General features: G+C 46.1%; 2 protein-coding genes across 8 annotated transcripts; one reads left to right on the forward strand and one right to left on the reverse strand.

Annotated features, from left to right (window-relative positions):
- Positions 1-1,188: 1,188 nt before the first annotated feature.
- On the forward strand, positions 1,189-15,658 carry LOC127009882 (glutathione S-transferase 1-like). 7 transcript variants are annotated; one of them, XR_007762507.1, is made up of 5 exons: positions 1,202-1,311; positions 2,075-2,326; positions 4,285-4,426; positions 6,186-6,835; positions 15,615-15,658. XR_007762507.1 is itself a non-coding variant. In XM_050883384.1 (5 exons), the coding sequence occupies exons 1-4, from the start codon at positions 1,217-1,219 to the stop codon at positions 6,510-6,512; spliced, it is 816 nt and encodes a 271-aa protein (XP_050739341.1). In that variant the 5' UTR covers positions 1,202-1,216; the 3' UTR covers positions 15,301-15,658. The 7 variants fall into 7 exon arrangements, 5 of the variants coding, with proteins under 5 accessions (XP_050739352.1, XP_050739341.1, XP_050739321.1 ...); XR_007762506.1 differs by having other exon boundaries at positions 6,186-6,586; positions 15,373-15,658; XM_050883384.1 differs by having other exon boundaries at positions 6,186-6,512; positions 15,301-15,658.
- Positions 15,659-16,106: 448 nt separating this feature from the next.
- Positions 16,107-17,600, reverse strand: LOC127009889 (pro-resilin-like). The gene is made up of 2 exons (XM_050883409.1): positions 17,465-17,600; positions 16,107-16,844 (listed from the first exon to the last, which is right to left on the reverse strand). The coding sequence occupies exons 1-2, from the start codon at positions 17,468-17,470 to the stop codon at positions 16,539-16,541; spliced, it is 312 nt and encodes a 103-aa protein (XP_050739366.1). The 5' UTR covers positions 17,471-17,600; the 3' UTR covers positions 16,107-16,538.
- Between the last annotated feature and the right edge of the window lie 7,477 nt (positions 17,601-25,077).

Here is a 25,077-nt window from a genome sequence, read left to right on the forward strand (position 1 = left end):
ACTTCACTCTGACTCTTCACTTACCACTAGCTTACTATCACTGGGACTGGCCCTCTCTCGCCCTCTTCTCCTATATATATCCAGAACAGTACAGTCTAGAATATTACAGTATATTTCAGATCATACAAGAACATGTAGCAAAAATATATGCGAGTTGGCACTCCCGCCTGGCTGCTGGCCCCGCCCGTGGGCGCGTGACGCGGACGGCTGCTGCCCCTCCCCGCCCTTCGCTTCCGGGAGCCTTCTAGAGGCCTATGGTCGCCGGGGGAAGCTTCCAGCACAACATTATAAAGAAAAGAAAAATCGAATGACGTTTCCAGCTGATGTGCTTGCATGAGCTCTCATTTGCTGCTTCATTTGGTTTCATGTATTATATCGATTGTTCTGTGGATTAGTAGTTTTTAGGTGTTGATATTTTTTTCATTAAACCAATAAGGTGATTGCTTAATAATATTAAACTAATATGTATGTGCAAAATTTTTCGTTAATATTCCACCATATTTCACATAATCCATCAGTAAATAAATTTTCGATTGATAGTCCAGCACGATTGTTGGTTAACTGATTATTTGAATTTGCTAGAAGGCTCCGAAACTGAACACCTATTGGTTAATGATTCCCTCCCACACCAGTACCCTGGCCGTTGAGACGTATGGGGCAGGGGCGCTACGGAGACGAGGGAGCCCAGTGCGAAGGACGTGCCCGTAGCCTTCAGCTCCAGCCCTCAAAAAGACAAATTTTGCCTATACCATTTTTTCGAGAGTATTGTATTGTTTTACGGTCCACAATAAGCAGCTTTTTATCTCGCAGCCTGACAGGGGTGTTATTTACTGTGGTGAGTTGACAAGCCAGTCACTGTCTTGTCAAGGCCCCACACTTGCTAACTGATCAAGCCTGGAAGGTGACATAGGTGGAAGGTCCTACACCTCTTGTTTTCCCTTTGTTACTTCTCAGTCCTTCCTAAGCTAATGAATATACACAAATAATTCCACCTCTTTATATAACTTGGATGTTTGAAATCTATGCCTAGGTACTATTTGTTTTTTGTTGCCTATAAAGTACTAATTAATTACTTAATAATACATCAATTGCTACAGCATAAACAATAGCAATACTTTGTGATGAAACCATTAAGTTTTCTTGCGTTCACTTTGATTGTTTGTTTGCGCTTATCAGAGATGAATGACAGGCAGCCAGATCCCATGACTCACGATGAATGGCCTGGCGTGGAGGTGTGCTGTTGTCTTATCTCTTGAGGGGGCGGCGAGGGGGCAGCGGTAGTTCCTCACTCCACAGTTTCAACCAACCGAGGTAAGTCGTGTTCTCCTCTTATCTCTTGTAATTTGTGTATTTCTTACGCATATTTTGTTACCTCCACTGTTCTGATTCCGACCACTTCATTAGATATTTATGCACCTCCATCACTTCATTTTATATATTTACCTTTCAAAGGGAAGTTGCAGTCTGTATTTCCTTTCTCTCATTCATCGCCATCATCTTCTTCAGCCGTTACTAGTCCACTGCAGGATAGAGGTCTTTCCAGAATACAATGATTATTTACATTCTCTTCAGGGAGGGTGGCAGGTTGTTATTCATTATATTACTGTGTCTACCAATAGTGCTCCATGCCGTTACTATTTTCTTTAGTACATATTTTTCGCGGGCTGGTTTTACACTAATTGTTTGTCGTAGGTATGTGTAATCCTCTATCATCTCGTCCTTCGTTCTTCCCCATTGTTTGTTTCTTCATTAAACATAAGCTTAGTTTTCTTCATATTCATCTTTAGACCTACTTTCAGATTCTCCGTGGAGTTCCCCGATCATTCTTTGTAAGTTTTTTTTTTTTTATAGGTACTTAATAAGACTACATGACTTATGAATCTTATTTCTTGGCTGGTTTGGATAAGCTCCCATACACCTTTAGTGGTCCAGTGCAACACGATTGACTCCTTTAAAAAACAAGCTCGACCGACATTTCCTTCGACTTAATATTTACTAAAGTAGAAATTCAAAGTTAAGAAAAAGTGAGAAAAAAAGGAGAAAAGAATAAGACTACTACTATTTACCTTTACAGTCTCGACGGCGCCCCTCGAAGTCAGACACCAACACCACGTCCACCGCCGGCCACCATGCCTGACCTGTACTATATGGCCGCCTCCCCGCCCTGCCGCTCCGTGCTGCTGACGGCCAAGGCGGTGGGCGTCGAGCTCAACCTGAAGAAGGTGGACGTGATGGGCGGGGAACACATGAAGCCGGAGTTCCTGGAGATAAATTTCCAGCACACCATTCCCACCCTGGTCGACGGGAACATCAAGCTGTGGGAGAGGTAGGCGTGTAATATATTCGCTCTTTCAGTGTCTCGATCTCTCTATCTGTTTATCGCTCTTTTGTGTACGGATATCGAGGTACAAAGGGTTATCAGTATGAAGAGAGGTGAAGGAGTGCCTCCATCACTTACTTTGGTTAGGCGGTCATGCACGACACTGCTAAATGTGCCGCGTCGAACTCCAAATGACTGTCTCTCGCGGAAGGGTCGGATAAAGGCCCATATTTAAACGTATCGAGTTCCCATTACAAGGTGAACATTATAATAATTTAAGGTCTACATCAAAAATCACATAAGCATAGTGGGCTTGCCCATCTATTGCTGATGCGCATTCGCAGCCAGCAGTTGAAGCTATAGAGACCCGATGAGTCTGGGTTCACGCCTGTTAAGTCGATAACTGACCGTATCCTACCACTTCACGCACTGGTGGAACGCCGACGTGAGTTTCGACAGGAGATGATTGCAGCCTATGTCGATCTCAAGAAGGCGATTGACTTAGTGCATTGCGAGGCACTCTGGGATCTTCTGCGACCCAGTGGGATTCCTGCAAGGACTATTGGTTTGCTGACTGGCCTGTATTCTGGGACTGAGGGTGCTGCGAAGTGTTGGGGGGGCTTGTCCATGGAGCTTCTCTCCCATGAATGCGGGAGTAAGGCATGGCTGTGTCCTTACCCCATCGCTTTTCAACACTTGTATGGACTAGGTACCGTTGCAGAGTTGTGGACCATAGTCATTGTGGAGCATCCATTGGCATTACCAGGGTCTCTGACTTTGTTTTTGCCAGTGATGCAGGAATCCTGGCGGAGTCGCTGAAGGTTTAGGTGATGGCTCTCGATCCGGATCGACAAGTCCCTTGTGCTCCCTGTCTTACCTTATGGATGTGAGACATGGACATTAAGTATGGACCTGAAGAAGCGGATTGATGTCTTGGTAATAAGTGTCCACGCAGAATCATGGTATATCGCTGGAATGACTGTGTTAAACCGGCGACTACTCCGTGAGACTGATTCGACGCCTTTTACCTGCATAGTCCGTCAACGCCAACTCCGGCTATACGGGCACGTGGCACGTTACCCAGAAGCCGACCCTGCTCATCGGGTTGCCTCTGTAAGAGACAATCCTGAGTGGAGGAAACCAAGGGGACGCCCACAGAGTTCGTGACTTGAGAAAGTCGATAGATCTTGCAAGGAGGTACTCAGGATGGGAAGGGGGCCTGCATGGAGACTTGCCCGGGGAGACCCCCGGACTTGGGGTCGTAGGGTGGGTGAGGCGACGCGCCCCCCGGCATATGTCCCCACTGATTGACTGATTGATAGCGTGAGATTACATGACTGGGTCAAGGCAGGCATGATAAACGGAAACGCGTGATTGATGCCAAGCTTATGTAGGCTTAGGACAAGGTTACGAGAGATTATATAGATTAATTAAGGACAAGATTACGAGACCACAAGAATGCAGGAAAGATAAAAACGTAATACCTAACTTATGCAGATTATAGGCAAGGTATCTAGAAATTGATTAGAGAAGGAAAGGCGAGAGGAAATGTGACAATGGGTGTTGGAGATGTGCAGATATAATTATGTAATCTTGAAGAGAGCAATATAACTCCTACATTGAGGCTTCCTGCAAGATTGTGTGGGACTATCTGAATGGATGCAAGTCATGTAGGGGAGTGACGAGTGTGGGTGTGGCGGGGGTGGTGGGGCTAGTAGGCAGAGGTGATCGCAGCCCTATAATGACTTTTTCGGCGCCCAAGGCTTTCGCAGGAGCTGTGGACATTTCCAGGGGTAGTTTTATGACCCTTCTGAAAGTTCGACGGTAGTTTTGTACCATGAAACTGAAAAACGTCCCCCCCCTTATTAGAACCCGCATGATCTCCTCTTCGGCCTTTATAGATAGTTGGTGTGAGGGGTGGAGGCGTTTCAGAATATCACCCTTAGAGTTGTTCTCTTCCCCAGCCGCGCCATCTGTTCGTACTTGGCCAGCCAGTACGGGAAGGACGACTCCCTCTATCCTAACAATCCCCGGGCTCGCTGCATCGTGGACGCGCGCCTCAACTTCGACATGGGAACACTCTACCACCGCTTCACCGACTACGCGGTGAGTGTGCTCGGCCGACCATTGTAATGTTCTTGTTACTTATTACTATAGTCGGTTCCACGAGAACTGGCGGGCCAAATCTATCAAGGATGGACTCGCGGACTTGGCATCATTGCTTGGGTGATGGTTTCTGCGCCGCTCATTGGCTGTTGTTTACTAGATCCAACCTGCGGCAAATTACTTTTGCCGTGACAATCAGTCATAGCCTACTATTTAGGTTTTATCAGCGCAATCTGTTATCTTACTGCTCAAAAAGGGTTATGGTAGGAATACAATGTCAACTATATGCACGTTAGAACAAGTTAAGAATTGGCCAGTGAGCGCGCAGTTCCATCACCCAAGCAATGATACCAAGGCCGCAAGTCCATAATTGAAGGATTAGGCACGCCAGGCCTCGTGGAACAAACTATACGTCCTATTCTTGAATGTAAAGGCGACATTCAAGAATAACAGACCATCGATAAACTGTCTGCAGTATGAGGGAATTCGTAAGTATGCTACAGAGTTCGTCTGCATTGCAACTTTTTTTTCTGTCACAGTTATTTTGTCAGGCAGGGGGTGGAGCTCAGTGGGTAGGGTGCTTGGCTTGCGCCTGAGAGGTTGCGAGTTCAACTCTGCTCACGACGATTTTTCGGAGAGATGGCGCTTTCTTGTTACCCTGTGGTAGTCTACATATTTTTTTTTTTTTACAACAAGGAGAGGAAAGAGAGAAAAAAAAAAAAGAAATAAATAATAAAAAAACTCGCTTACTCGCTCCTAAAGAATAAAAGAAAGAGGCAAAGCAAGGTCAAATTGGAGAGGAGATGGATGTCCTCTCTCCTCTAGAAAGTGATCAAGTTCAGAGAGTCGTGAAATACAGATGAAGGAGATTATTCAGAGTTTATCAGCGTGAGGTGAAAGAGTGAAGATGCTGTGCTCTTTGCATAGGGGGAGGGTTGATGTAGTTAGGGGAGGAAAAAAGTAAAGTCTGTGGGGGCCGCGGGAGGGGGAGGGCATGCAGGCAACAAGTTAGCAAAGTCAAAATAAAATATCGATAGATATAGAAGAGAAGGAGGCAGAGGCAACATCGAGGTAGAAGATGGGGTAGAATCAGTATGAGGAGAGGAGAAGGACCAAGGCCTCCTGTCCTACCCCTCCAGCTGTATGAGAAGAGCTCCCCACGAGCCTCTCCATACGTGCAGAGGCATAGCGGGAGGCAGACAAAGGCCCCCAACTAGACAACACTGTGCAGGGGAGAGACGACAGGCAGAAGACAGAAGAACGCCAGCCGAGAGGAAGCTGATTTTAGGAGGAGATGAGATATGTTTGGTTTTGTTGAGATAGACCGAGGATAGTTTAGAAGTGTTTGTGTGTTGGTGAAGAAGGTGGAAGCTGATTGGTGTCTGGAAGGAGGGATGTGAAATGTGTGCTCGGCTGAATTATATAATCAGCTTTTATATTTTTACACACACACACACACACACACACACACACACACACACACACACACACACTCCGTAGGTTACTGTACCCCCTTGAGCAAGGGGGATGGGGTGTGTGGTGTGTGAGGTCCTGACAGTACCCAGAGATCGACTACAATGAGCATGTCGGGAGGGTACTTGCTTGCGATTGCGAGGCCAACTTGTGATTAGGCCGTAGTGGTGCATTGCACACACACACACACACACACACACACACATTGGTGAGAAAACCTGACCCAAGCTCTTCAGAAACAGGACTCTACTGATTTCCTTTCCTTCCCCGCCCGCCTGCCTTGCAGTTCCCGGCGATGAGGGGACAGAAGCCGGACCCCGCCAATCTGGAAAAGCTGAAGGAGGCGCTGGGGTGGCTCAATAGGTTCCTGACGGAGTACACCTTCGCGGCCGGCAACAAGGTGACCATCGCCGACCACTGCCTCATCAGCAGCGTCAGCACCATAGAGGCGATCGGCATCGAGCTGGACGAGTACACAAGAATCGTTAAGTGGATGAAGCGATGCAAGATCGCAATGCCGGGCTATAAGGAAGCCAATGTGGACGGAGCCGAGATGATAGGAAGCTTCCTTAAGCAAAAGTTTGAGGAGCTAAAGGTGGAAGTGAACCCTTAGGTATGTGGTTCATGAATCAACACCGAGAGGGACCCCACAGTACAAGTAATTTTACAACACCTGAATTAGTGGAGGTGTTGAAGGAGTGTCCGATGAGGCTGAGGGGCCGCGAACCACCGCGTCATGAGAACAGTAATGAGCAAAAGACATCTCTTGGGCAACGACTTCACGAAACCTCCAGTGGATTAACGACAAACCTCCGCCCTACTTGTCCTAGGAATGTCCATCCTAAGGTGTCCTATCCTGAGGTGTCCGCCGCCACGCCCACCGCCGTGCTACTACTTAGTATTGTTATTCTTGTTTCCGAACTCGTGATTGTACAGGTCATGATGTTGACTGTGGATAAAATAAAGTGATACAGATGTTACCGCACGTTATGATAATACCCAGGCAGCATTACTACTGCTATCTATCCCCACCATCCCCAAAGTCTCCCCAACCAAGCTTCATATTCACAACCCACACTAGAAGAGCTACTGGGCAGTGACTCCCATGTCCTCAAGCACACCATAACCCTCTTATAGAAACCTGCATGGCTACATTAATCTAGCCCCCACTCCAGAGGCACATCGTCATGCCACAATGTCTCCAGTAACTTGCACATTTGGGACTCTAGAGGCCCACATGGTCCCATGGCCTACTCAGCAATCAGTTCCCCAAAACAGTGATGAAAAAGAGTTGTCTGAAAAAAAAATTCAAAAGAGGTCATGGCGGTCTAGTGGGTAGTCTTATCCGTTGTTCGAGATGAATGGCCTGGCGTGAAGGTGTGCTGCCTTATCTCGGCGGGGCCTTGAGGGGGTGGCGAGGGGGGCAGCGGTACTTCCTCACTCCACAGAACCAACCAACCGAGGTAAGTCGTGTTCTCTTATCTCTTTTAATTTGTAAGTATTTTTTCAGCATATATTGTTATCTCCAATGTTTTCTTTCCAGACACTTCACTAGATACTTATATCTCTCCACCATGTCTATATCTTTATCGACCTTTCAATGAGAAGTTGCAGTCTGTATTTCCTTTCTCTCTCATTCATAATTATCATCCTTTCCAGTCATTACTATATAGTCTACTGTAGGATATAGGTCTTTCCCAACGTACTTCACCTCTCTGTCTGTTAATGTACTACTCTATCGTGTTCCGGTAAATGTTGTAACTTCATATATCACCACCGGCTTCTCTGCTCTCCCTAATATCTACAGTTCCTGCGTTACCGCTCTGTTACTTTGCGTGTCCATCTGTTAACAGTTCTACACATGACAAACTGCCCAAGTCCATTTCTTATTTTTAACCGTCATTAAGGCATCTTCAAACTTCGCCTCTTCCCTGTCCATGATCCTCCCTTCCTGTCTAAATATCATACTCATAATTTTTGTCTCCATTCCTTTCTGCGCGCTTCTTGGCTTTCTCTCTAAATCTTTCGTGAGGAGCAAAGTTCCGAGACCGTTTGCCATGCAGGGGTGCCAGGATTCATTGATTCTTCACCTTTCTCTTCAGGAAGGATGGCAGGGTCCTATTCATGATGGTCCTCTTTACCAAACGCGCTCATGCCATTCCTATTCTCTTTCGGATACATTTTTCGTGGGCTGGGTTTGCATTTATTGTTTATCCTAGATGTGTGCATGTATTCTTCTTCTGTCTCAAGTGTTTCGTTCCCGGTCATTATTTGTTTCATTGTTAAGCACTACCATTGTTTTCTTCACGTTCATCCTTAGACCTACTTTCAAATTCTCTTAGTAGAGTTTCTCGATCGTCTTTTGTAAGTTTTCTCTAGAATTACTAAATCAGGCTATATCATCCGCGAATCTTGTTTCTTGGCTGGTTTGAGTCTAGAGTTCAGCATGGCATTCACCGTCTATCTTGATTCCTATTTCGTCCCATATTAATTTCTTACACACATCTGTAGTGCAGCTGCTGACTTGCCTGATGGGCGAGCCTCCCATAACTCACTCTGCGAGGGGGGTACCTCTTTGGCCGACTGGTAAAGGAGTGGTTCTCCCGTCTTGCTGGTCGAGGGTTCGATCCCCGCCGCCGGCGAAACATTTCCTTGTCTGGATTAATTTCTCGTGTGTTTCGTTACACGCCGTGGTCGTGTGGGAGTGTAGTAAAGAGAACATTCTGGTGTTTCACTGCCTCTGAGAAAGACGTGTAAAATGTGGAGATACTGTGTCGCCTTGCCTAATTTGAATGTTCTCACTCTTCTTGTGGAGTTTAATGTACGGTTCACCCACACCTTGCCTCCTGAGTGCTTGCATGACTTCTGAAGTTCTGGCAGAGTCAAATGCTTTCTCGTAATCTACAAAAGCTATGCCTAGTGGTTTATTGTACGAGTGAAACTCAGATTGGCGAGTCCGTTTTATCGTTGGCTCCGCGGGTCCTTTCCTCCCTTCTGCTCTGCCACACAGTTCCAACACCTATTTCTTCCTCTCATGTATTACCTATAGGTAAAGTATGAGAGGAAGGGACAGAAAGGGCCCCCGGGAACCAATGCTTCAACGGACTCGCCAGTTTGGTTCTCAACAACTTGGTTCAAGACGTCAGTGAGGCGGTAAGCATCCACGGCGCAATCTGGATCGTTCTCTTGGCTGCTTTGAGTCGAGGGTTACAACTATTCTTTCTGTTATGATCTAAATTCGTCAAAAATAATTAATCAAAACCAAATTACAGATGAATAATGACCTCATACCGAAACTAAATCTCCCTTTCACGACGATAACGGAGATAAAAAGAGCGATCTGGGTTATCACATTAAGTAGCTGTGTGTCGTCACGTTTAGATAACTCATCAACGCTCAAGCGCAAACTACCGATGAGCCAACTTGATTACTCTTTATTTCGTTGTGCTAACATGCAAATCATAAGGCAGAACAGGTTGGAATAAGAAGGGAGGAGGGAATAAAGCGATGGCGGAGTGTTGGGAAAGATAAGGCCCCCCTGAAGGTCTTTAAGTAGTCCCCTGATAACACCCCTTAGGCATTTGAGTCCTTATCACCTTATCTTGGCTTCTGTCAGTCTCTTGCAAGGGGCTGAAGGCCGGGTGGGAAGGGGAGAATGGGGAAGGAGAGGGAGGAATGGAGTGAAGGGGGCAGGAGGTCGTATGGAGGAGGAGGAGGAGGTAGATGGCAGGAGGCAGGAGGAAGTAGTGAGGAAAGGCAAAGGCGGCAGGAAGGATGGGATGGAGTGGGAGGGTAAGAAAGGAAGGGAAGGAAAGAGGGGACATGGAGGGGAAGAGATGAGGGAAAACATATAACGACTGGGTTGTCTTATTTCCTCCTGGGCATGAGAAGCGAATGTATTGTCTTGGTGGGATGAAAGGACGCTTGAGAAGATTAATTGTTTAGATAAGATAACGTCTTTCTCTCTCTCTCTCTCTCTCTCTCTCCCCCCCTAATGCTTATAACCTTGACAGTCTCAACGACACACAACTCTTAGTAATGTTAATAGGCTTCGGAACATGTCTTCAGAGTTATGCTTCAAGTAAAATTAAGTTACAGCAAAGGAAAAAAAAAAGATTAAGACTGTTGCTTTTTACCTTGACAGTCTCGACGGCGCCCCTCGAAGTCAGACACCAACACCACGTCCACCGCTGGCCACCATGCCTGACCTGTATTACATGGCCCTCTCCCCGCCCTGCCGCTCCGTGCTGCTGACGGCCAAGGCGGTGGGCGTCGAGCTCAACCTGAAGAAGGTGGACATGATGAGCGGGGAACACATGAAGCCGGAGTTCCTGGAGATCAATTTCCAGCACACCATTCCCACCCTGGTCGACGGGAGCATCAAGCTGTGGGAGAGGTAGGCGTGTAATATATTCGCTCTTTCTGTCTCTCTGTTTATCGCTCTTTAGTATACGGATGTCGAGGTACAAAGGGTTATCAGTACGAAGAGCGAGGTGAAGCGGTCACTCCATCGCTACAGTTAGGAGGTCAGGGTACTGCTATAGGCTATGGTGGGCATTAAGGTTTTCGTCCATTAAATGCACCGCGTCAAACTCCAGCTGACAGTCTCTCGCGGAAGGGCGTGTCGGGCTCCCATTACGACCGTTTTCCCAAGGCCACAGAGAAGGTTTGCGGAGTTTTCATGGGTGAATTTTCCCGTTCAATATGCGGAAGCTATATAAAACTCTCGCTACGGTCACAAAACCAAGGTTTTGTGATCGTATAGCGAGTACCTTGCACAAAACAATCCATGGAAAGCCGAGCGTCTTCTACGAGAGGCTTTTCAAACAGGCGAACTGACGTGCCGATACGTTTGAGAACACGGGCTTAGGTGTGAAGTATCTATAGTATGTAGCATGTAATGAAAGAATATGCAACAGCTAGTGTGATTATGTTGTGTAATAGTATGTAGTGTGTATATTAGGCAGTTTGTAATATGTTCATTGGTATGTAGTCTGTGCAAGATACTTGCAAATTATTATATAGTGTTATGCATATTGTGTGTATTGTATAATATGTGTATTGTATAATAGAGATATAAAAACACGGGGAGCAAGGGAGAAAGGTAGGAAGATACAAATTCTGAGGCCTAAGTCTGAATGATGATATTAGAGGTACACTAAAAAGGGCACAAGGAAGGCAAACAAGTGAATATCAAAATCATTTAAGGTCTACGTCTGTAAAATCACATGGGCATAGTGTGAGATTACGAGACTGGGCCGAGGCAGGAATGACAAACGGAAACGGGTGATTGATACCAAGCTTATAGGCTTAGAACACGGTTACGAGGGATCATAGATTAAGTACAAGATAACGAGATCCGAGGAATGCAGCAAAGATAAACACGTGATACCTAGGCTTTGTGGGTTACAGGCAGGACATCTAGAAATGGACCACGGAAGGAAAAGCTATGTGGCAATAGGTGTGGGAGATAAGAACATAAGAACACAGGGAGACTGCAAGTGGCCGAATGGCCCACACAAGGCAGCTCCAGATTCCCCCCCACTACCACCTGTCATCCTCGTCCATGTAGCTATCCAGTCTACTCTTAAAGCAAGCTATCGTCCCTGCACTCGCTATGTGATTGCTATTACTAAAACTAAAACAATGTCTGCCTATTTCCCTCCTAAATCTATACTTTTCTAATTTAAATCCATTACTGCGTGTTCTATCCTGCTGGTTAATTCTCAGTACTTTACTTATATCGCCTTTGGTGTAACCCTTGACCCATTTGAATACTTCTATCAGATCTCCCCGCACTCTTCGTCTCTCTAGTGAATGTAAGTTTAGATGTTTCAGCCTATCTTGATATGGGAGGTTCCAAAGCCCCTGAATCATCTTGGTCATCCTCTTCTGAAGTGATTCTAGCAAGTTGATGTCCATTATGTAGTGTGGGCACCAAAGCTGGATAGCATAATCTAAGTGTGGCCTAACTAACGCTAAATAGAGTCTAAGGATGACCTCTGCACTTTTGTTGGTTATTTAATAAAGCCCAATACCCTGTTAGCCCTATTCCTCGCACTAATACATTGCTTCCTTAGTTTTAGGTCAGAGTTCACTAACACTCCCAAATCCCTATCACACTCTACCCTGCCTATCGCTGTGGAGTCTTAAACTATACCCATGTAATGGGTTGCGTGTTCCTACACTTAGTACGCTACACTTGGTGATGTTATTTAATAGTCTCTGGTGAGCAGAGGTGGGCAAGTGCGGTACTTAGTGCGGTTGTGCATGCGGTAGTACCGCATCACAAAAAAGTACTGCACTACCGCAATACCGCAAATTTTTTGAAGATGCCGTACTACCGCGGACCGCACTCAAAAAGCCTGCGGTACTTTTTTGCGGTACTTTGAAAACTATCGAAGACGACATTTGCAGCGAGGCATGCTCAGAGAGTTTTTTTTTTTTGTTTTTTTTACAGTGAATCGGACTCAATCAGTCAATCGGTATCAGTCATCAGAATCAGTGATTCAATCATTCTGACTTTTCAGTTATTGTTCAAAATTAAATACTAAATAGACAGACTAAACTACTACACTGCGAGTCTTCTTTAACCCGCGCGGTGCCGGCCATTTCAACCCCGGACCCGTCCGTGGTGCCGGCCGATTTTTCATTTTTTTTAGCTAAAAAAATCCTAAGCAATTGTAAGATAATGGAAAAACATACAAAAAGTGGTTTAGCAAAGTGATTTTTTTTTAAACCCACCTTATATATGTTGGTGCTGCCTCTCGATGGTGCATATTAAATGACGGTACTCTCACTCGGTTTTACAAAGTTTTTATTAGTTACTGAATCATCATCAGACATGTCTGATAAGTTGATAACATATCCTCAATACCAAACGCGAATAACTCAGAGTAAATCTGTTCGTCACTCAACCCAAGGCGGCGCGCCATGACTGCCTCTGACGATGACTGTACAAACACTAACATGATCGCCGCTCATGTCCCGTACAAAGTTTTCTCTGATGCATAACATACTAATGCTATCATTATTATTACATTTTATGTTCTCACTAGGTATTGCCATCTTAGGCCCCTCTTACCTACCCTAAAAACTCTGCAGGGCCCCAAATCCACGTTTAAGGGAATCAGTCAAGATCTGAACCCCCTCTCGTGAAAGGTGAACCCCGTCCCTCTAGTATAGGTGGTTCTTGCCATAGAATCGGTCCCAGGTGTCGACTAATGTCCATCCATTGGCTCTGCAATACCGTAGTCTGCCAACCTGCAGTTTAATGCAATAGCCCTGGGCAGCCAAATGCCAGCAACCCGCCGCCTTGGCAGAACCCCACACACCACAGGAACCCCGCCCTTGCACGTAACCCTTCGCAGAGCCTCTCTATAGCGACGCAGAAGCTGCTCGCTACCTACCCTGCCTATGTCGTTCCCTCCCACGCTCAGGCAGACGATGGGTTGGACTTCCTCGCCTGCCATGCACGTCTCTACCCTATCGCTGACATCCCTAATCCCCGCCCCTGGAAAACACACCCGGGTCCTACGCTTCCCAGCTCTAGCACAGAAGGCCCTGTCTAAAAACCTGACCTGGCTATCCCCAACAACCAAAATGTTACCTCTGGGCAGGGATTTGTCATCTGCCCTCCTCTCCTTCACCTCCTGCTCCTCCACTGCTTCCTCCTCCCTCGGCTCAGAGAGAGCCTGGAAGGAGTTGCGGCACTCCACACCCACAGGAGTGGACCTCTTCAGCTTAAGGCGGCTCCCACGGTTCTCAACCACCTGCCAGCCACCATCTGCTGACGGTGTACTATGTACATCGCCTGACTGAAAACCTGATGAACCGATGACTCGATTTTCCTCCCTCATGGGCTCTACAGTCTTCTGCAACTCCTCTATTCTCTTCAAGAAAAAGTTTACCAACTCCACTGTAATGTCTGCCATCCCACTGGCCACGCCTCCACCCTCCACTGCACAACTCCCCCCAACCACGTCGTCACACACCACCCTCTCGCTCCCACCAGACGTAGTCAACCCAGAGTTAGTCAGAGCACATCAGAACACATTGAGGACCTGAGGGAAACTGAGATAGGCAGATATTTGTATTCTTGAAGAAATCCTTATAATATCTGGATAGAGGTCCGCAGCAAGATTGTATGGGAGTAACAGTGGGACTATAGGAGTGGATGCAAATCATGTAGGGGTGACGATTGTGGGTGTGGCGGGGTGTGGGGTGAGTAAGTACAAGTGATCACAGCACTCTCATGACTTTGTTCGTGGGGCTCAAAGGGTTATATTCTTAAACATTTCGGCACCCAAGGCTTTCGTAGGAGCTGTGGGCATTTCCAGGGGTAGTTTTATGACCTATCTGGTAGTTCGGCCCTTCTTCTGTATCATGAAGTTGAAAAAAACACTCATTAGAACCCGCATGATCTCCTCTTCGGCCTTTATAGATAGTTGGTGTGAGGGGTGGAGGCGTTTCAGAATATCACCCTTAGAGCTGTTCCCTTCCCCAGCCGCGCCATCTGCTCGTACTTGGCCAGCCAGTACGGGAAGGACGACTCCCTCTACCCCAACAACCCCCGGGCTCGCTGCATCGTGGACGCGCGCCTCAACTTCGACATGGGAACACTCTACCGACGTTTCGCCGACTTCGCAGTGAGTGTGCTCGGCCGACCTTTGTAATGTTATTGTTACTTATTACTACGTCTTTTTCTTGAATGTAAAGGCGGGATTCAACAATAACAGATCATCGAGTAACTGTCAAGAGTATGAGAGAGTTCGTAAACATGCTACAAAGATCGTGTGCACTGCATTTTTTTTTGTCACTATTATTTTGTAAAGGGAGGGTGCTTGGCTTGCGCCTCAGCGGTTGCGAGTTCAACCCTGCTCACGACAATTTCTCGCTTTCTTGTAACTCTGTGGTAGTCTAGTTCGGGGGAATTCTTTAATCAGCTCTTATATTTTTACACACACACACACACACACACACACACACACACATTGGTAAGAAAACCTGACCCAAGCTCTTCAGAAACAGGACTCTACTGATTTCCTTTCCTTCCCCGCCCGCCTGCCTTGCAGTACCCGGCGATGAGGGGACAGAAGCCGGACCCCGCCAATCTGGAAAAGCTGAAGGAGGCGCTGGGGTGGCTCAATAGGTTCCTGACGGAGTACACCTTCGCGGCCGGCAACAAGGTGACCATCGCCGACCACTGCCTCATCAGCAGCGTCAGCACCATAGAGGCGATCGGCATCGAGCTGGACGAGTACACAAGAATCGTTAAGTGGATGAAGCGATGCAAGATCGCAATGCCGGGCTATAAGGAAGCCAATGTGGACGGAGCCGAGATGATAGGAAGCTTCCTTAAGAAAAAGTTTGAGGAGCTAAAGGTGGAAGTGGACCCTTAGGTATGTGGTTCATGAATCAAAACAGAGGGACCCCACAGTAAAAGTAATTTTCCAACACTTGAATTAGTGGAGGTGTTGAAGGAGTGTCCGATGAGGCTGAGGGGCCGCGAACCACCGCGTCATGAGAACAGTAATGAGCAAAAGACATCTCTCGGGCAACGACTTCACGAAACCTCCAGTGGATTAACGATAAACCTCCGCCCTACTTGTCTTAGGAATGTCCATGCTAAGGTGTCCTATCCTGAGGTGTCCGCCGCCACCCCCACCGCTTACTTAGTATTGTTATTCTTGTTTCCGAACCCGTGATTGTACAGGTCATGATGTTGACTGTGGATAAAATAAAATGATACAGATGTTACAGCACGTTATGATAATACCCAGTCAGCATTACTGCTACTAATTACCATATTATCATTACCACCACCACCACCGCCACCACAGCCGCTACTACTACTATTACTACTACTACTACTACTACTACTACTACTACTACTACAACTATGAATAACTCTAAGCCTCTGCGTTTCTTTGTTAACTGTTATCTCATTATCATTGTCAGCGATTTAATGGACACACACACACACAGAGAGAGAGAGAGAGAGAGAGAGAGAGAGAGAGAGAGAGAGAGAGAGAGAGAGAGAGAGAGAGAGAGAGAGAGAGAGAGAGAGAGAGAGAGAGAGAGAGAGAGAGAGAGAGAGAGAGAGAGAGAGAGAGAGAGAGAGAGAGAGAGAGAGAGAGAGAGAGAGAGAGAGAGAGAGAGATATGCACCAAACACTTTCAGTCTTAGAAAAAAATAAAATCGCGTCTTCTACATATGCATAAATTTATTCATGCAAAAAATAGAAAAAATATATAATCGCGTAAAAAATGTAAGTAAAAAAGATAACATAATATAGGCTCTGTGACAAAGAAATACAATACAAGGCTCTGTAATAAAACATCTAACAGCATAACGGATGGAGTAACGATGACTAGGCGAGTTTTGGGAGGACTCACGACACATGACACATAACAGGATAACCAGCGAGCCACGGGTGACACTGAGAGGCTAATCAATCAAGGCCTCAGGTGTGATAAGCCAGCAGGTGTAACGCAGGTGACGGAGGGGTGGGCCGTGCTTCCCCTCGAGGACTAAAGAACCTCAGCAACGACCCGGCCTCAACACCCACGGAAACACTGGAAGGCCTCAGCGGACACACGTGGCTCGCTCCATCCTGGGTCGGGTTGGCAAGGTCCGTTTAGCGTTCGTAGTAGCGCGGCTGGCCCTCGAAGGAGTAGGTTGGGTGGAAGCCCGTCTCGTCGGCGTAGTAGTTGACGGTCATGAAGCGGGTGTCAGGGAGCAGCACGTAGTAGGTCCCCGATGTGGAGGCGCCGTTCCGTCCCTCCTGGTGGCCAAATCTAACCGGCTGATTGTACGGGTCGGCGGCGTCCACGGAGTAGGCGAAGTTGTAGACAGCCGGCCCGTATTCCTGCGCGTACTCTCCCCGGGGGCTCTGTGGGGCGGCGCTGACGGCGGCGAATAGCGCGCACAATAGGAGGAGGACCTGGAAAACGATGCCTTCAGTGACCTCGAAAGGCTGTAAACAAGTGACAAAATAACAAAAGCTGTAAGATGCTCCTAAGGGTATTCAAGGCCTAAGGTTGGTATTGTCAGATGCTCCCGCCCCTCACACTAACTATTTCCAAAGGTCAAAAAGGAGGTTAATCGAGTTCTAATGAGTGTTCTTTTAGGTTCACGGTACAGAAGAAGGCTCAGACTACCACCAGGGTCATAAAAGTACCCCTGGAAATGCCCTAAACTCCCACGAAAGACTAGTAAATTACGTGTTCTTGGGCGCAGAAATGTTTAAAAATATGGCATTAAGAATCAAGGAAGCGTCTAAGCAGCATCCCACGATAGTAACACCAGATCGTCCAGGTCGTTTCGGCGTTGGTTCTAGCGAGTAGGTTCTTGTCCGCCACGCTGCCACATCCGTCTTCAGTTATTATAGGCTAAGGGGCGATGGCTGTACCTCGCACCTAGGCTTTGATCCGATAACTGGAAACTTGTGGCAGCGTAACGGACAAGAACTATCCGCTAGTCAACGCTAAAACGATCTAGACAATCTGGTTTTACTATAGCAGGACTCAAGTGATGGCGTGAGCAAGCCCTGCGTCGCTTCACCTTCATGTTGGCGGCGCGGCGAGTCTCGGGGAGCGGAGGAAGGCAAGAGCTGGAAGGCGAGAGAGAGACTGATGCCGTTCACTCCTCGCCTCGCCCTTTTATACTTCCAGCATCCAGCAGTCGGGAGAGGGAAGTGGTCGAGAAGGGAGTTTTTTCCCCTGCCATTTCCCTTCTTTCGTATAGCATTTGTGGGTCAACGTCAGTGAAGGTGTTGGTCGTGTATAATAAGTTCCTTTCTTCATAGTTGTTGTAGGTCAGCTTGTGTCTCGGGGTGGGGGGCGGCGGTGCTGGTGTGCAAGGTTTGGTGGACCGCGCGTGCTGGTGGTGGTGCAGTATGTTGACCGAGGAGGTAATTTTCAAAGGGATAATGCTGGTGGTGGTGGTGGTAGGCGGGTGTGATGATGGTATAGGGATATATTTCTAAACGTATTGGGCTATTACGACTATTTCCCAAGGCCATAGAGAAGATTAACCGAGTTTTCATGGGGGGGTGATTTTTCCGTTCATGGTGTAGAGGTCGTGTATAGTTTTCACCAGGATCACAAAACAGCCCATGGAAAGCCCAGCAACTTCTACGAGAGGCTTTCCAAACAGGTAACTGAGGTGTCGATACGTTTAAAAATATGGGCTATAGAGAGAAGGTCCAGCGAGTCAGACCGGAAGGAATAAATCAGAGCAGAAATCATCCTCAAAGCGCCATCGAACGGTCACCACTAAACATCTACTTCTCTCTTTCTTCTTCACTTCTCGCTACGCATGTTCTTAATTGATTTTCACTTGTGGCCGAGGTCGAGGGCTGCATGACACATCTCCCTACAGTACTGCTAAAAAAAAAGGCCTATTTCTTTATAACACTCTGGTCAAAGGCTGCTTAACACATCTCCTTACACTACTGCTGAGAGGAGGAATCATTTCTTTATAACATTCTGGTCAGAGGCTGCTTAACACATCTTACACTTCTGCTGAGAGGAGGAATCATTTCTTTATAACATTCTGGTCAAGGGCTGCGTAACACATCTCCTTACACTTCTGCTGAGAGGAGGAATCATTTCTTTATAACATTCTGGTCAAGGGCTGCGTAACACATCTCCTTACACTTCTGCTGAGAGGAGGAATCATTTCTTTATAACATTCTGGTCAAGGGCTGCGTAACACATCTCCTTACACTTCTGCTGAGAGGAGGAATCATTTCTTTATAACATTCTGGTCAAAGGCTGCGTAACACATCTCCTTACACTTCTGCTGAGAGGAGGAATCATTTCTTTATAACATTCTGGTCAGAGGCTGCGTGACACATCTCCCTACACTACTGCCGGAAAAAAAGGCGTCAGTTCTTTATAACATGCTCTGGTACAGTATATACATCCAGAGTAAAGAATGCAGGGTAATATTATTGTCCCATTCATGCACAAGACCGTGGTTCTCATAATTATACGATATCATATTACATGCATACAGGCTGACTCCACGTGCGTCATTCTCATTATTCTCATCCCCAGTAATGATAATAACAACAAGAAGAACGAATGAACTTAAAACTGTTGTGGGCAATGTATCAGAATAACATAATACGAATACTAAGACTAATAGTAAACAATAATACTACCAATACTTTCACCTTCAATAATTTACAGCGAGTCAATTAAGGGAACAAAACTTAGGTAGGTCACTTTTATTTTCTTCGATTTGGTTATTCATTCTTTTATTTCTTAAGGAAGGAGCCGTAACTGTTTCCTCGTAATTATGGTGTTGTATTGGCATCTTCGTGTGGCGGTGCATGGATAGTTTGAGTGTTGTTTTCTGAATGTGTTGAAGGAAATGACGTTGGTTGTGATGAGAGTGAGGTGGAGGTGGTGGTGGGGAAGGGAGGGTTGTGGTGATTGTGTTGGTTGTGGTGGAGCATCAGACAATCACCAAAAGAAGAAGGAAGAAGAAGACGAAGAAGAAGAAGAAGAAGAAGAAGAAGAAGAAGAAAAAGAAGAAGAAGAAGAAGAAGAAGAAGAAGAAGAAGAGGATGATGATGATGATGAAGAAAAAGAAGACGAAGAAGAAAAAGAAGAAGCAGAAGAAGAAGAAGAAGCAGAACAACAACAACAACAACAACAACAACAACAACAACAACAACAACAATATTAACACCACCACCACCACCAACAACAACAACAACAAAAACAACAAAGAGAACAAGAACACGAAAAACAAGAACAAGAACAAGAAGCAGAACAAGATAATGAGGATGAAGATGATTAAGATGATGAAAGAAGGACAAGACCACTCCCTACCACCATACTTCCTGGTTCCGGGGCGCTAACACGAGCCACCGAAGTGTTGTTGGTTTTTGCGAGTCGCTCACCGCGGATCTGGGGCGGCCGGGTACGGAGGTCTACGGATATTTGCGGAGGTCTACGGATATTTGCAGATGTCTACGGATATTTGCGGATGTCTACGTATATTTGCGGAGGCTTACGAATATTTGCAGATTGCGTGTATTTGCGGAAGAATGATGATGCTGGTTAACTCTAGCATAAGGGATTTGAACAGCATAGGAATTAGCGAGAGTAGAGAGTATATTTGCAACGGGGCTATAGGAGGAAAGGAGGCATGTTTGGACATAAGTTAAGTAAGGGGTGGAAGGGAAGATAAATAGGGAAGAGAGAAGAGAGAGAAGGATAAAATAAATGATTGAGGGTGAGAGATGTTAAGTAAGGGGTTTAAAGGAGGATAAAGAGGGAAGAGAGAAGAGAGAAGGATAAAATAGGTGGTTGAGGGTGACAGATGTTAAGTAAGGGGTTTAAAGGAGGATAAAGAGAGAAGAGAGAGAAGGATAAAATAAGTGATTGAAGATGAAAGATGTTAAGTAAGGGGTTTAAAGGAGGATAAAGAGGGAAGAGAGAGAAGGATAAAATAGGTGGTTGAGGGTGACAGATGTTAAGTAAGGGGTTTAAAGGAGGATAAAGAGAGAAGAGAGAGAAGGATAAAATAAGTAACTGAGGGTGACAGATGTAAAGTAAGGGGTTTAAAGGAGGATAAAGAGGAAGAGAGAAAAGAGAAGAGGTAAAGGAGAGCAAGCGGCGGCCACTTCTCTCTCGGGGATAGTTTTTTAACAGCGAGATATGAATGAAGCCTTTTTTTTTACAGTAAAGGAAGCAGCTCAAGGGTGAAAAATATAATTGAGAAGAAAAAAAAGCCCACTAATCACAGCCTTATGAAAGAGAGTACAGAGCAGCTCGTTTTAATTTTTTTTAATGTTTATTTAGTATTTTTCCCTTGACCTTCTATTTATCTATGTATCAGAATCAACCTTAAATATAGTACGAAAAGAAAACTAACATGTCATATTATATCAAGCATTTTTTTCTGTCTTTGAGATGCATAGAAAAGGAATAAAAAGGAAAAGTATCGTACACACACACACACGCACACACACACACACCACACACACACACACACACACACACACACACACACACACACACACACACACACATGGTAATATTTTCCCTTCCACATTCACCTGGACGACACCTTCACCCCCTGGAGGATGTAATGGGGAGGAGGCTGGGGAGGGGGAGGCTGGGGAGGGGGAGGCTGGGGGAAGGCTGGGGGAGACAAGAGGGCTGCTGCTGGGTGGGGCTGGGTTTGATGGGGATGGGGGTGGAGGAGCGGGGAGTGCTGGAAAGGCTTAGGGAAACTGCCTTCACCCAGAGACAAGAAGAAAAAATTGGAACAGATAGAAGAAAAAAAATAACGAAGACAGAAAATGAATAATAAATGAACTCTCACTTACTCACTTTATCTATCTATCCATATCTATCTATCTATCTCCCATACACCTTTCCCTAATGACGATGCCCTATATATACACACACACGACTCTCCTCAGCAAATCAGATTAAAACACACGAAATAAACAAAGCTAATGATACCAACAAGACTCGCATAGCACAATCCAGCACGGCATGAGTCTCACTTTTGGGATGCCCGTGGACGATGAAGGCGAGGTCAAACTGGAATGGGAGACCGGTTAGGGTGAGGGAGGAGGAGTAGGAGGAGGAGGAGGAGGAGGAGGTGGAGGTGGGTAAGGTGAGGGTGGAGACGTGGGTAAGGGTGAAGGGTAAAGGTAAAGGGAGAAGCAAGGTGTCAGGGAAGGGGAAAGGGAGGAAAGGGGGAAGGGCGTGACTGTGATTGAGGTTGAGATGAAAGTGAAAAGAGGAAGAATGTGAAGCTGAAAAAGTGGAGTTGGAGGAGGAGAAGGAGAAGGAGGAGGAGGAAGGAAAGGGAAGGAGGAGAAGAAGGAGGAGGAAGGAAAGGGGGGGAGGAGGAGGAGGAGGAGGAGGAGAAGGAGGAGGAGGAAGGAAAGGGAAGGAGGGTTAGGAGGAAGAGATGCAAAAAAAAAAACATAAAAAAACAGGTTAAACAAAGACAACACAAAAAGGGAAACTAAATTGGATACGAATATATAAAAAAAGATGCAATTAAGGGGAAAGGGAGGAAGGGACGTGACTGTGATTGAGATTGAGATGAAAGTGAATAGGAAAAGAGGAAGAAAGTGGAGCTGAAGGAAGAAGTGGAGTTGGAGGAGGAGGAGAAGGAGGAAGTGGAAGGAAAGGGAAGGAGGGTTAGGAGGAGGAGAAAGGAAAGGGGAGGAGGAGAAGGAGGAGGAGGAGGAAGGAAAGGGAAGGAGGGTTAGGAGGAGGAGGAGGAGAAGGAGGAGGAGGAGGAAGGAAAGGGAAGGAGGGTTAGGAGGAGGAGGAGGAGAAGGAGGAGGAGGAGGAAGGAAAGGGAAGGAGGGTTAGGAGGAGGAGATGCAAAACACAGGAAAAACAAAAACACAAAAAGGGAAAGACTAAATTAGATACATATATAAAAAAAGGTTAAAATTGACCTTTGAGACCCATCACAAACCATACCTTTCTTATTCTTACCCATACCTTACCCTACCCATATCAATCCCAACCCATCCCTTTCCCTACCCATACCTTCCCCTACCCATATAAATCCCATCCCATCCCTTTCCCTACCCATACCTTCCCCTGCCCATATCAATCCCAACCCATACCTTTCCCTACCCATACCTTCCCCTACCCATATCAATCCTAACCCATACCTTTCCCTACCCATACCTTCCCCTACCCATATCAATCCCAACCCATACCTTTCCCTACCCATACCTTACCCTACCTATATCAATCCCAACCCATCCCTTTCCCTACCCATACCTTTCCCTACCCATATAAATCCCAACCCATACCTTTCCCTACCCATACCTTCCCCTACCCATATCAATCCCAACCCATCCCTTTCCCTACCCATACCTTCCCCTACCCATATCAATCCCAACCCATACCTTTCCCTACCCATACCTTCCCCTACCCATATCAATCCCAACCCATACCTTTCCCTACCCATACCTTCCCCTACCTATATCAATCCTAACCCATACCTTCCCTACCCATAGCCACCTCCACAACCTCCGACATCATCACACCACGCCACATCACCACACCACCACACCCAGTAATAGAGATACCTGTCCTCCCCCTCCTCCTCCTCCTCCTCCTCCTCCATCACCCCGATTAAGGTCACAGAAGTTATCATGATGCCCTAGCGTGATGCAGCATGATAAAGAGTGATAAAAAAAGAAGCAGCAGAAAAGCTATTGTGCAGACGGAGTATAAAGCGTCCCACATCGCCGCCACTCTTGCTTTCCTGCCTGACTGACCCAGAACTCCCGTACCGAACGCGTCTTGCTTGTTTTTTTGCGGAGATGGGAAATATTCACCTTTCTCCTCCTCTTCCTCCTCCTCCTCCTCATCATCATCATCATCATCATCATCATCATCATCATCATCCTCGTTCTTTTTAATATATATTTGAAGAAGTAAGGAAAGTGAAAGGGAAAGGGAGATAGTTAGATAGATAGATAGATAGATACAGACAGACAAACGGACAGATAGACACACAGACAATCAAATAGAGACAGACATACAGAGAAATAGACAGCGAGAGAGACAGAAACAGACACATACAAGTACAGACAAACCTACAAATACTAGACAGAGAAAGACTAATAGAGAAGTAGACAGACAGACACACAAAGAAATAAAATTATAATGAAAGGGATATAGATAGATGGATAAATAGACAGATAGATAGCCTGATAGATAGATAGAAAGAGAAAAAACACACAGGCCGACAGACAAACAGACAGACAAAGAGGCAGGTACGCAGACAGAATAAAACAAAGACAGACACACACACACACACACACACACACACACACACACACACACACACACACACACACACACACACACACACACACACACACACACACACACACACACACACACATACAGACAGACATACACGCAAAGAGAAAGGTAAAAATAGAGGGTACATATATTTGGTATAAGTTCAACGACTCCCTTTCCTTCTTAACCTCTTCTGCTATCGCCTCACCTGTCGGCATTTCCTATTCTGAGCCTCATTTTTTCCTCTTCCTCCTCCTCCCCTTCCTTTTCCTCCTCCTCTTCCTCCTCCTCCTCCTCCTCCTCCGCCCTCTTCCTCCTTCATCACAATACCGTTCCTTCCTTCTTCATAATATTTTTCTTTTTGTTATCATCATTATGCTTTCTTGTTTTCTTCTTCTCTTTTTTGCGATTTTACTTTTTATCAGCTCTTGCATAACCGCCACCACCACCGCCACCGTGACTCTCTCTCTCTCTCTCTCTCTCTGCATCTCCTTCGTAAACCTTATAAAAACGCACCTATCAGAACTTTTTACGCTCGCCTTTATTATTTTGCGGCCAACAGGTTTTTTTTTTCGCTATATAATTCATTTCCTCCTTCGCTTGGTTTTTTTTTTTCCCTCCTTCCTGGCTGCTGCTGCTGGTGCTCCCGTTTCATCTGGTATACACACTAACCTCTTTTTTTTTCCTCTCTCCCTCTCTCTCTCTTCCAATCCACCACCTGTTCCCTGTTCGTCTTCCCCCCCCGTTCACTTTTACAACCCACATCCTCATCTATTTTCGCTTCCTCGTCTTCTTCTTCTTCGGCTTCCTACTCTTCTTCTTTTTCCTTCTTCTTTCGTTCCTACTCTGTGACTTCTTCGGATTTCATCATTACATTTCTCCTTCTCTTTTCTCCTCCTCTTCTATCTTAATTTACTATCACTGAAGATGAACTCACTGATTACATTTTTGCTAACTCACGCCCCAGAGGAGGAGGAGGAGGAGGAGGAGGAGGAGGAGGAGCAGGAGGAGATCTCATTACCACAATTCATTAAGCCAAAACAACACAAACTAATGGTCTCAAAGAAGGTGAACCGCGGACAGGTAATGAGGAGACGGTTCCCAAATCACCTATTACTTCATCACAGGTAACCCACACCTTCGCTTGGTCATTATGGTAACTCCTGGACATGATCTCTCACCTGTGTTTGTATGCTAATTGATTACCTTGGTCTAATATACGGAGGTCGCTTACCCCCTCCCCATTCTCACTCATGCACCTGGTCCTGGTTCAATAATTCACACGCAATCTACACCTTTCTACCTTAATCTATCCACATACTACACATCTATTTACCTTATATTTTTTTCTTACAATAA

This window comes from Eriocheir sinensis, chromosome 4 (assembly GCF_024679095.1).
Source record: "Eriocheir sinensis breed Jianghai 21 chromosome 4, ASM2467909v1, whole genome shotgun sequence".
NCBI lineage: Eukaryota > Metazoa > Arthropoda > Malacostraca > Decapoda > Varunidae > Eriocheir > Eriocheir sinensis.

Excerpts from the sequence above, each read along its gene's own strand:
- LOC127009882 (XM_050883395.1), top strand. The coding sequence starts at position 1,217 with ATGGCCTGGCGTGGAGGTGTGCTGTTGTCTTATCTCTTGAGGGGGCGG. Across the intron at positions 1,312-10,043 it reads CACAGTTTCAACCAACCGAG|TCTCGACGGCGCCCCTCGAA; the intron begins GTAAGTCGTGTT and ends TTACCTTGACAG. Across the intron at positions 10,296-14,405 it reads AGCATCAAGCTGTGGGAGAG|CCGCGCCATCTGCTCGTACT; the intron begins GTAGGCGTGTAA and ends TCCCTTCCCCAG.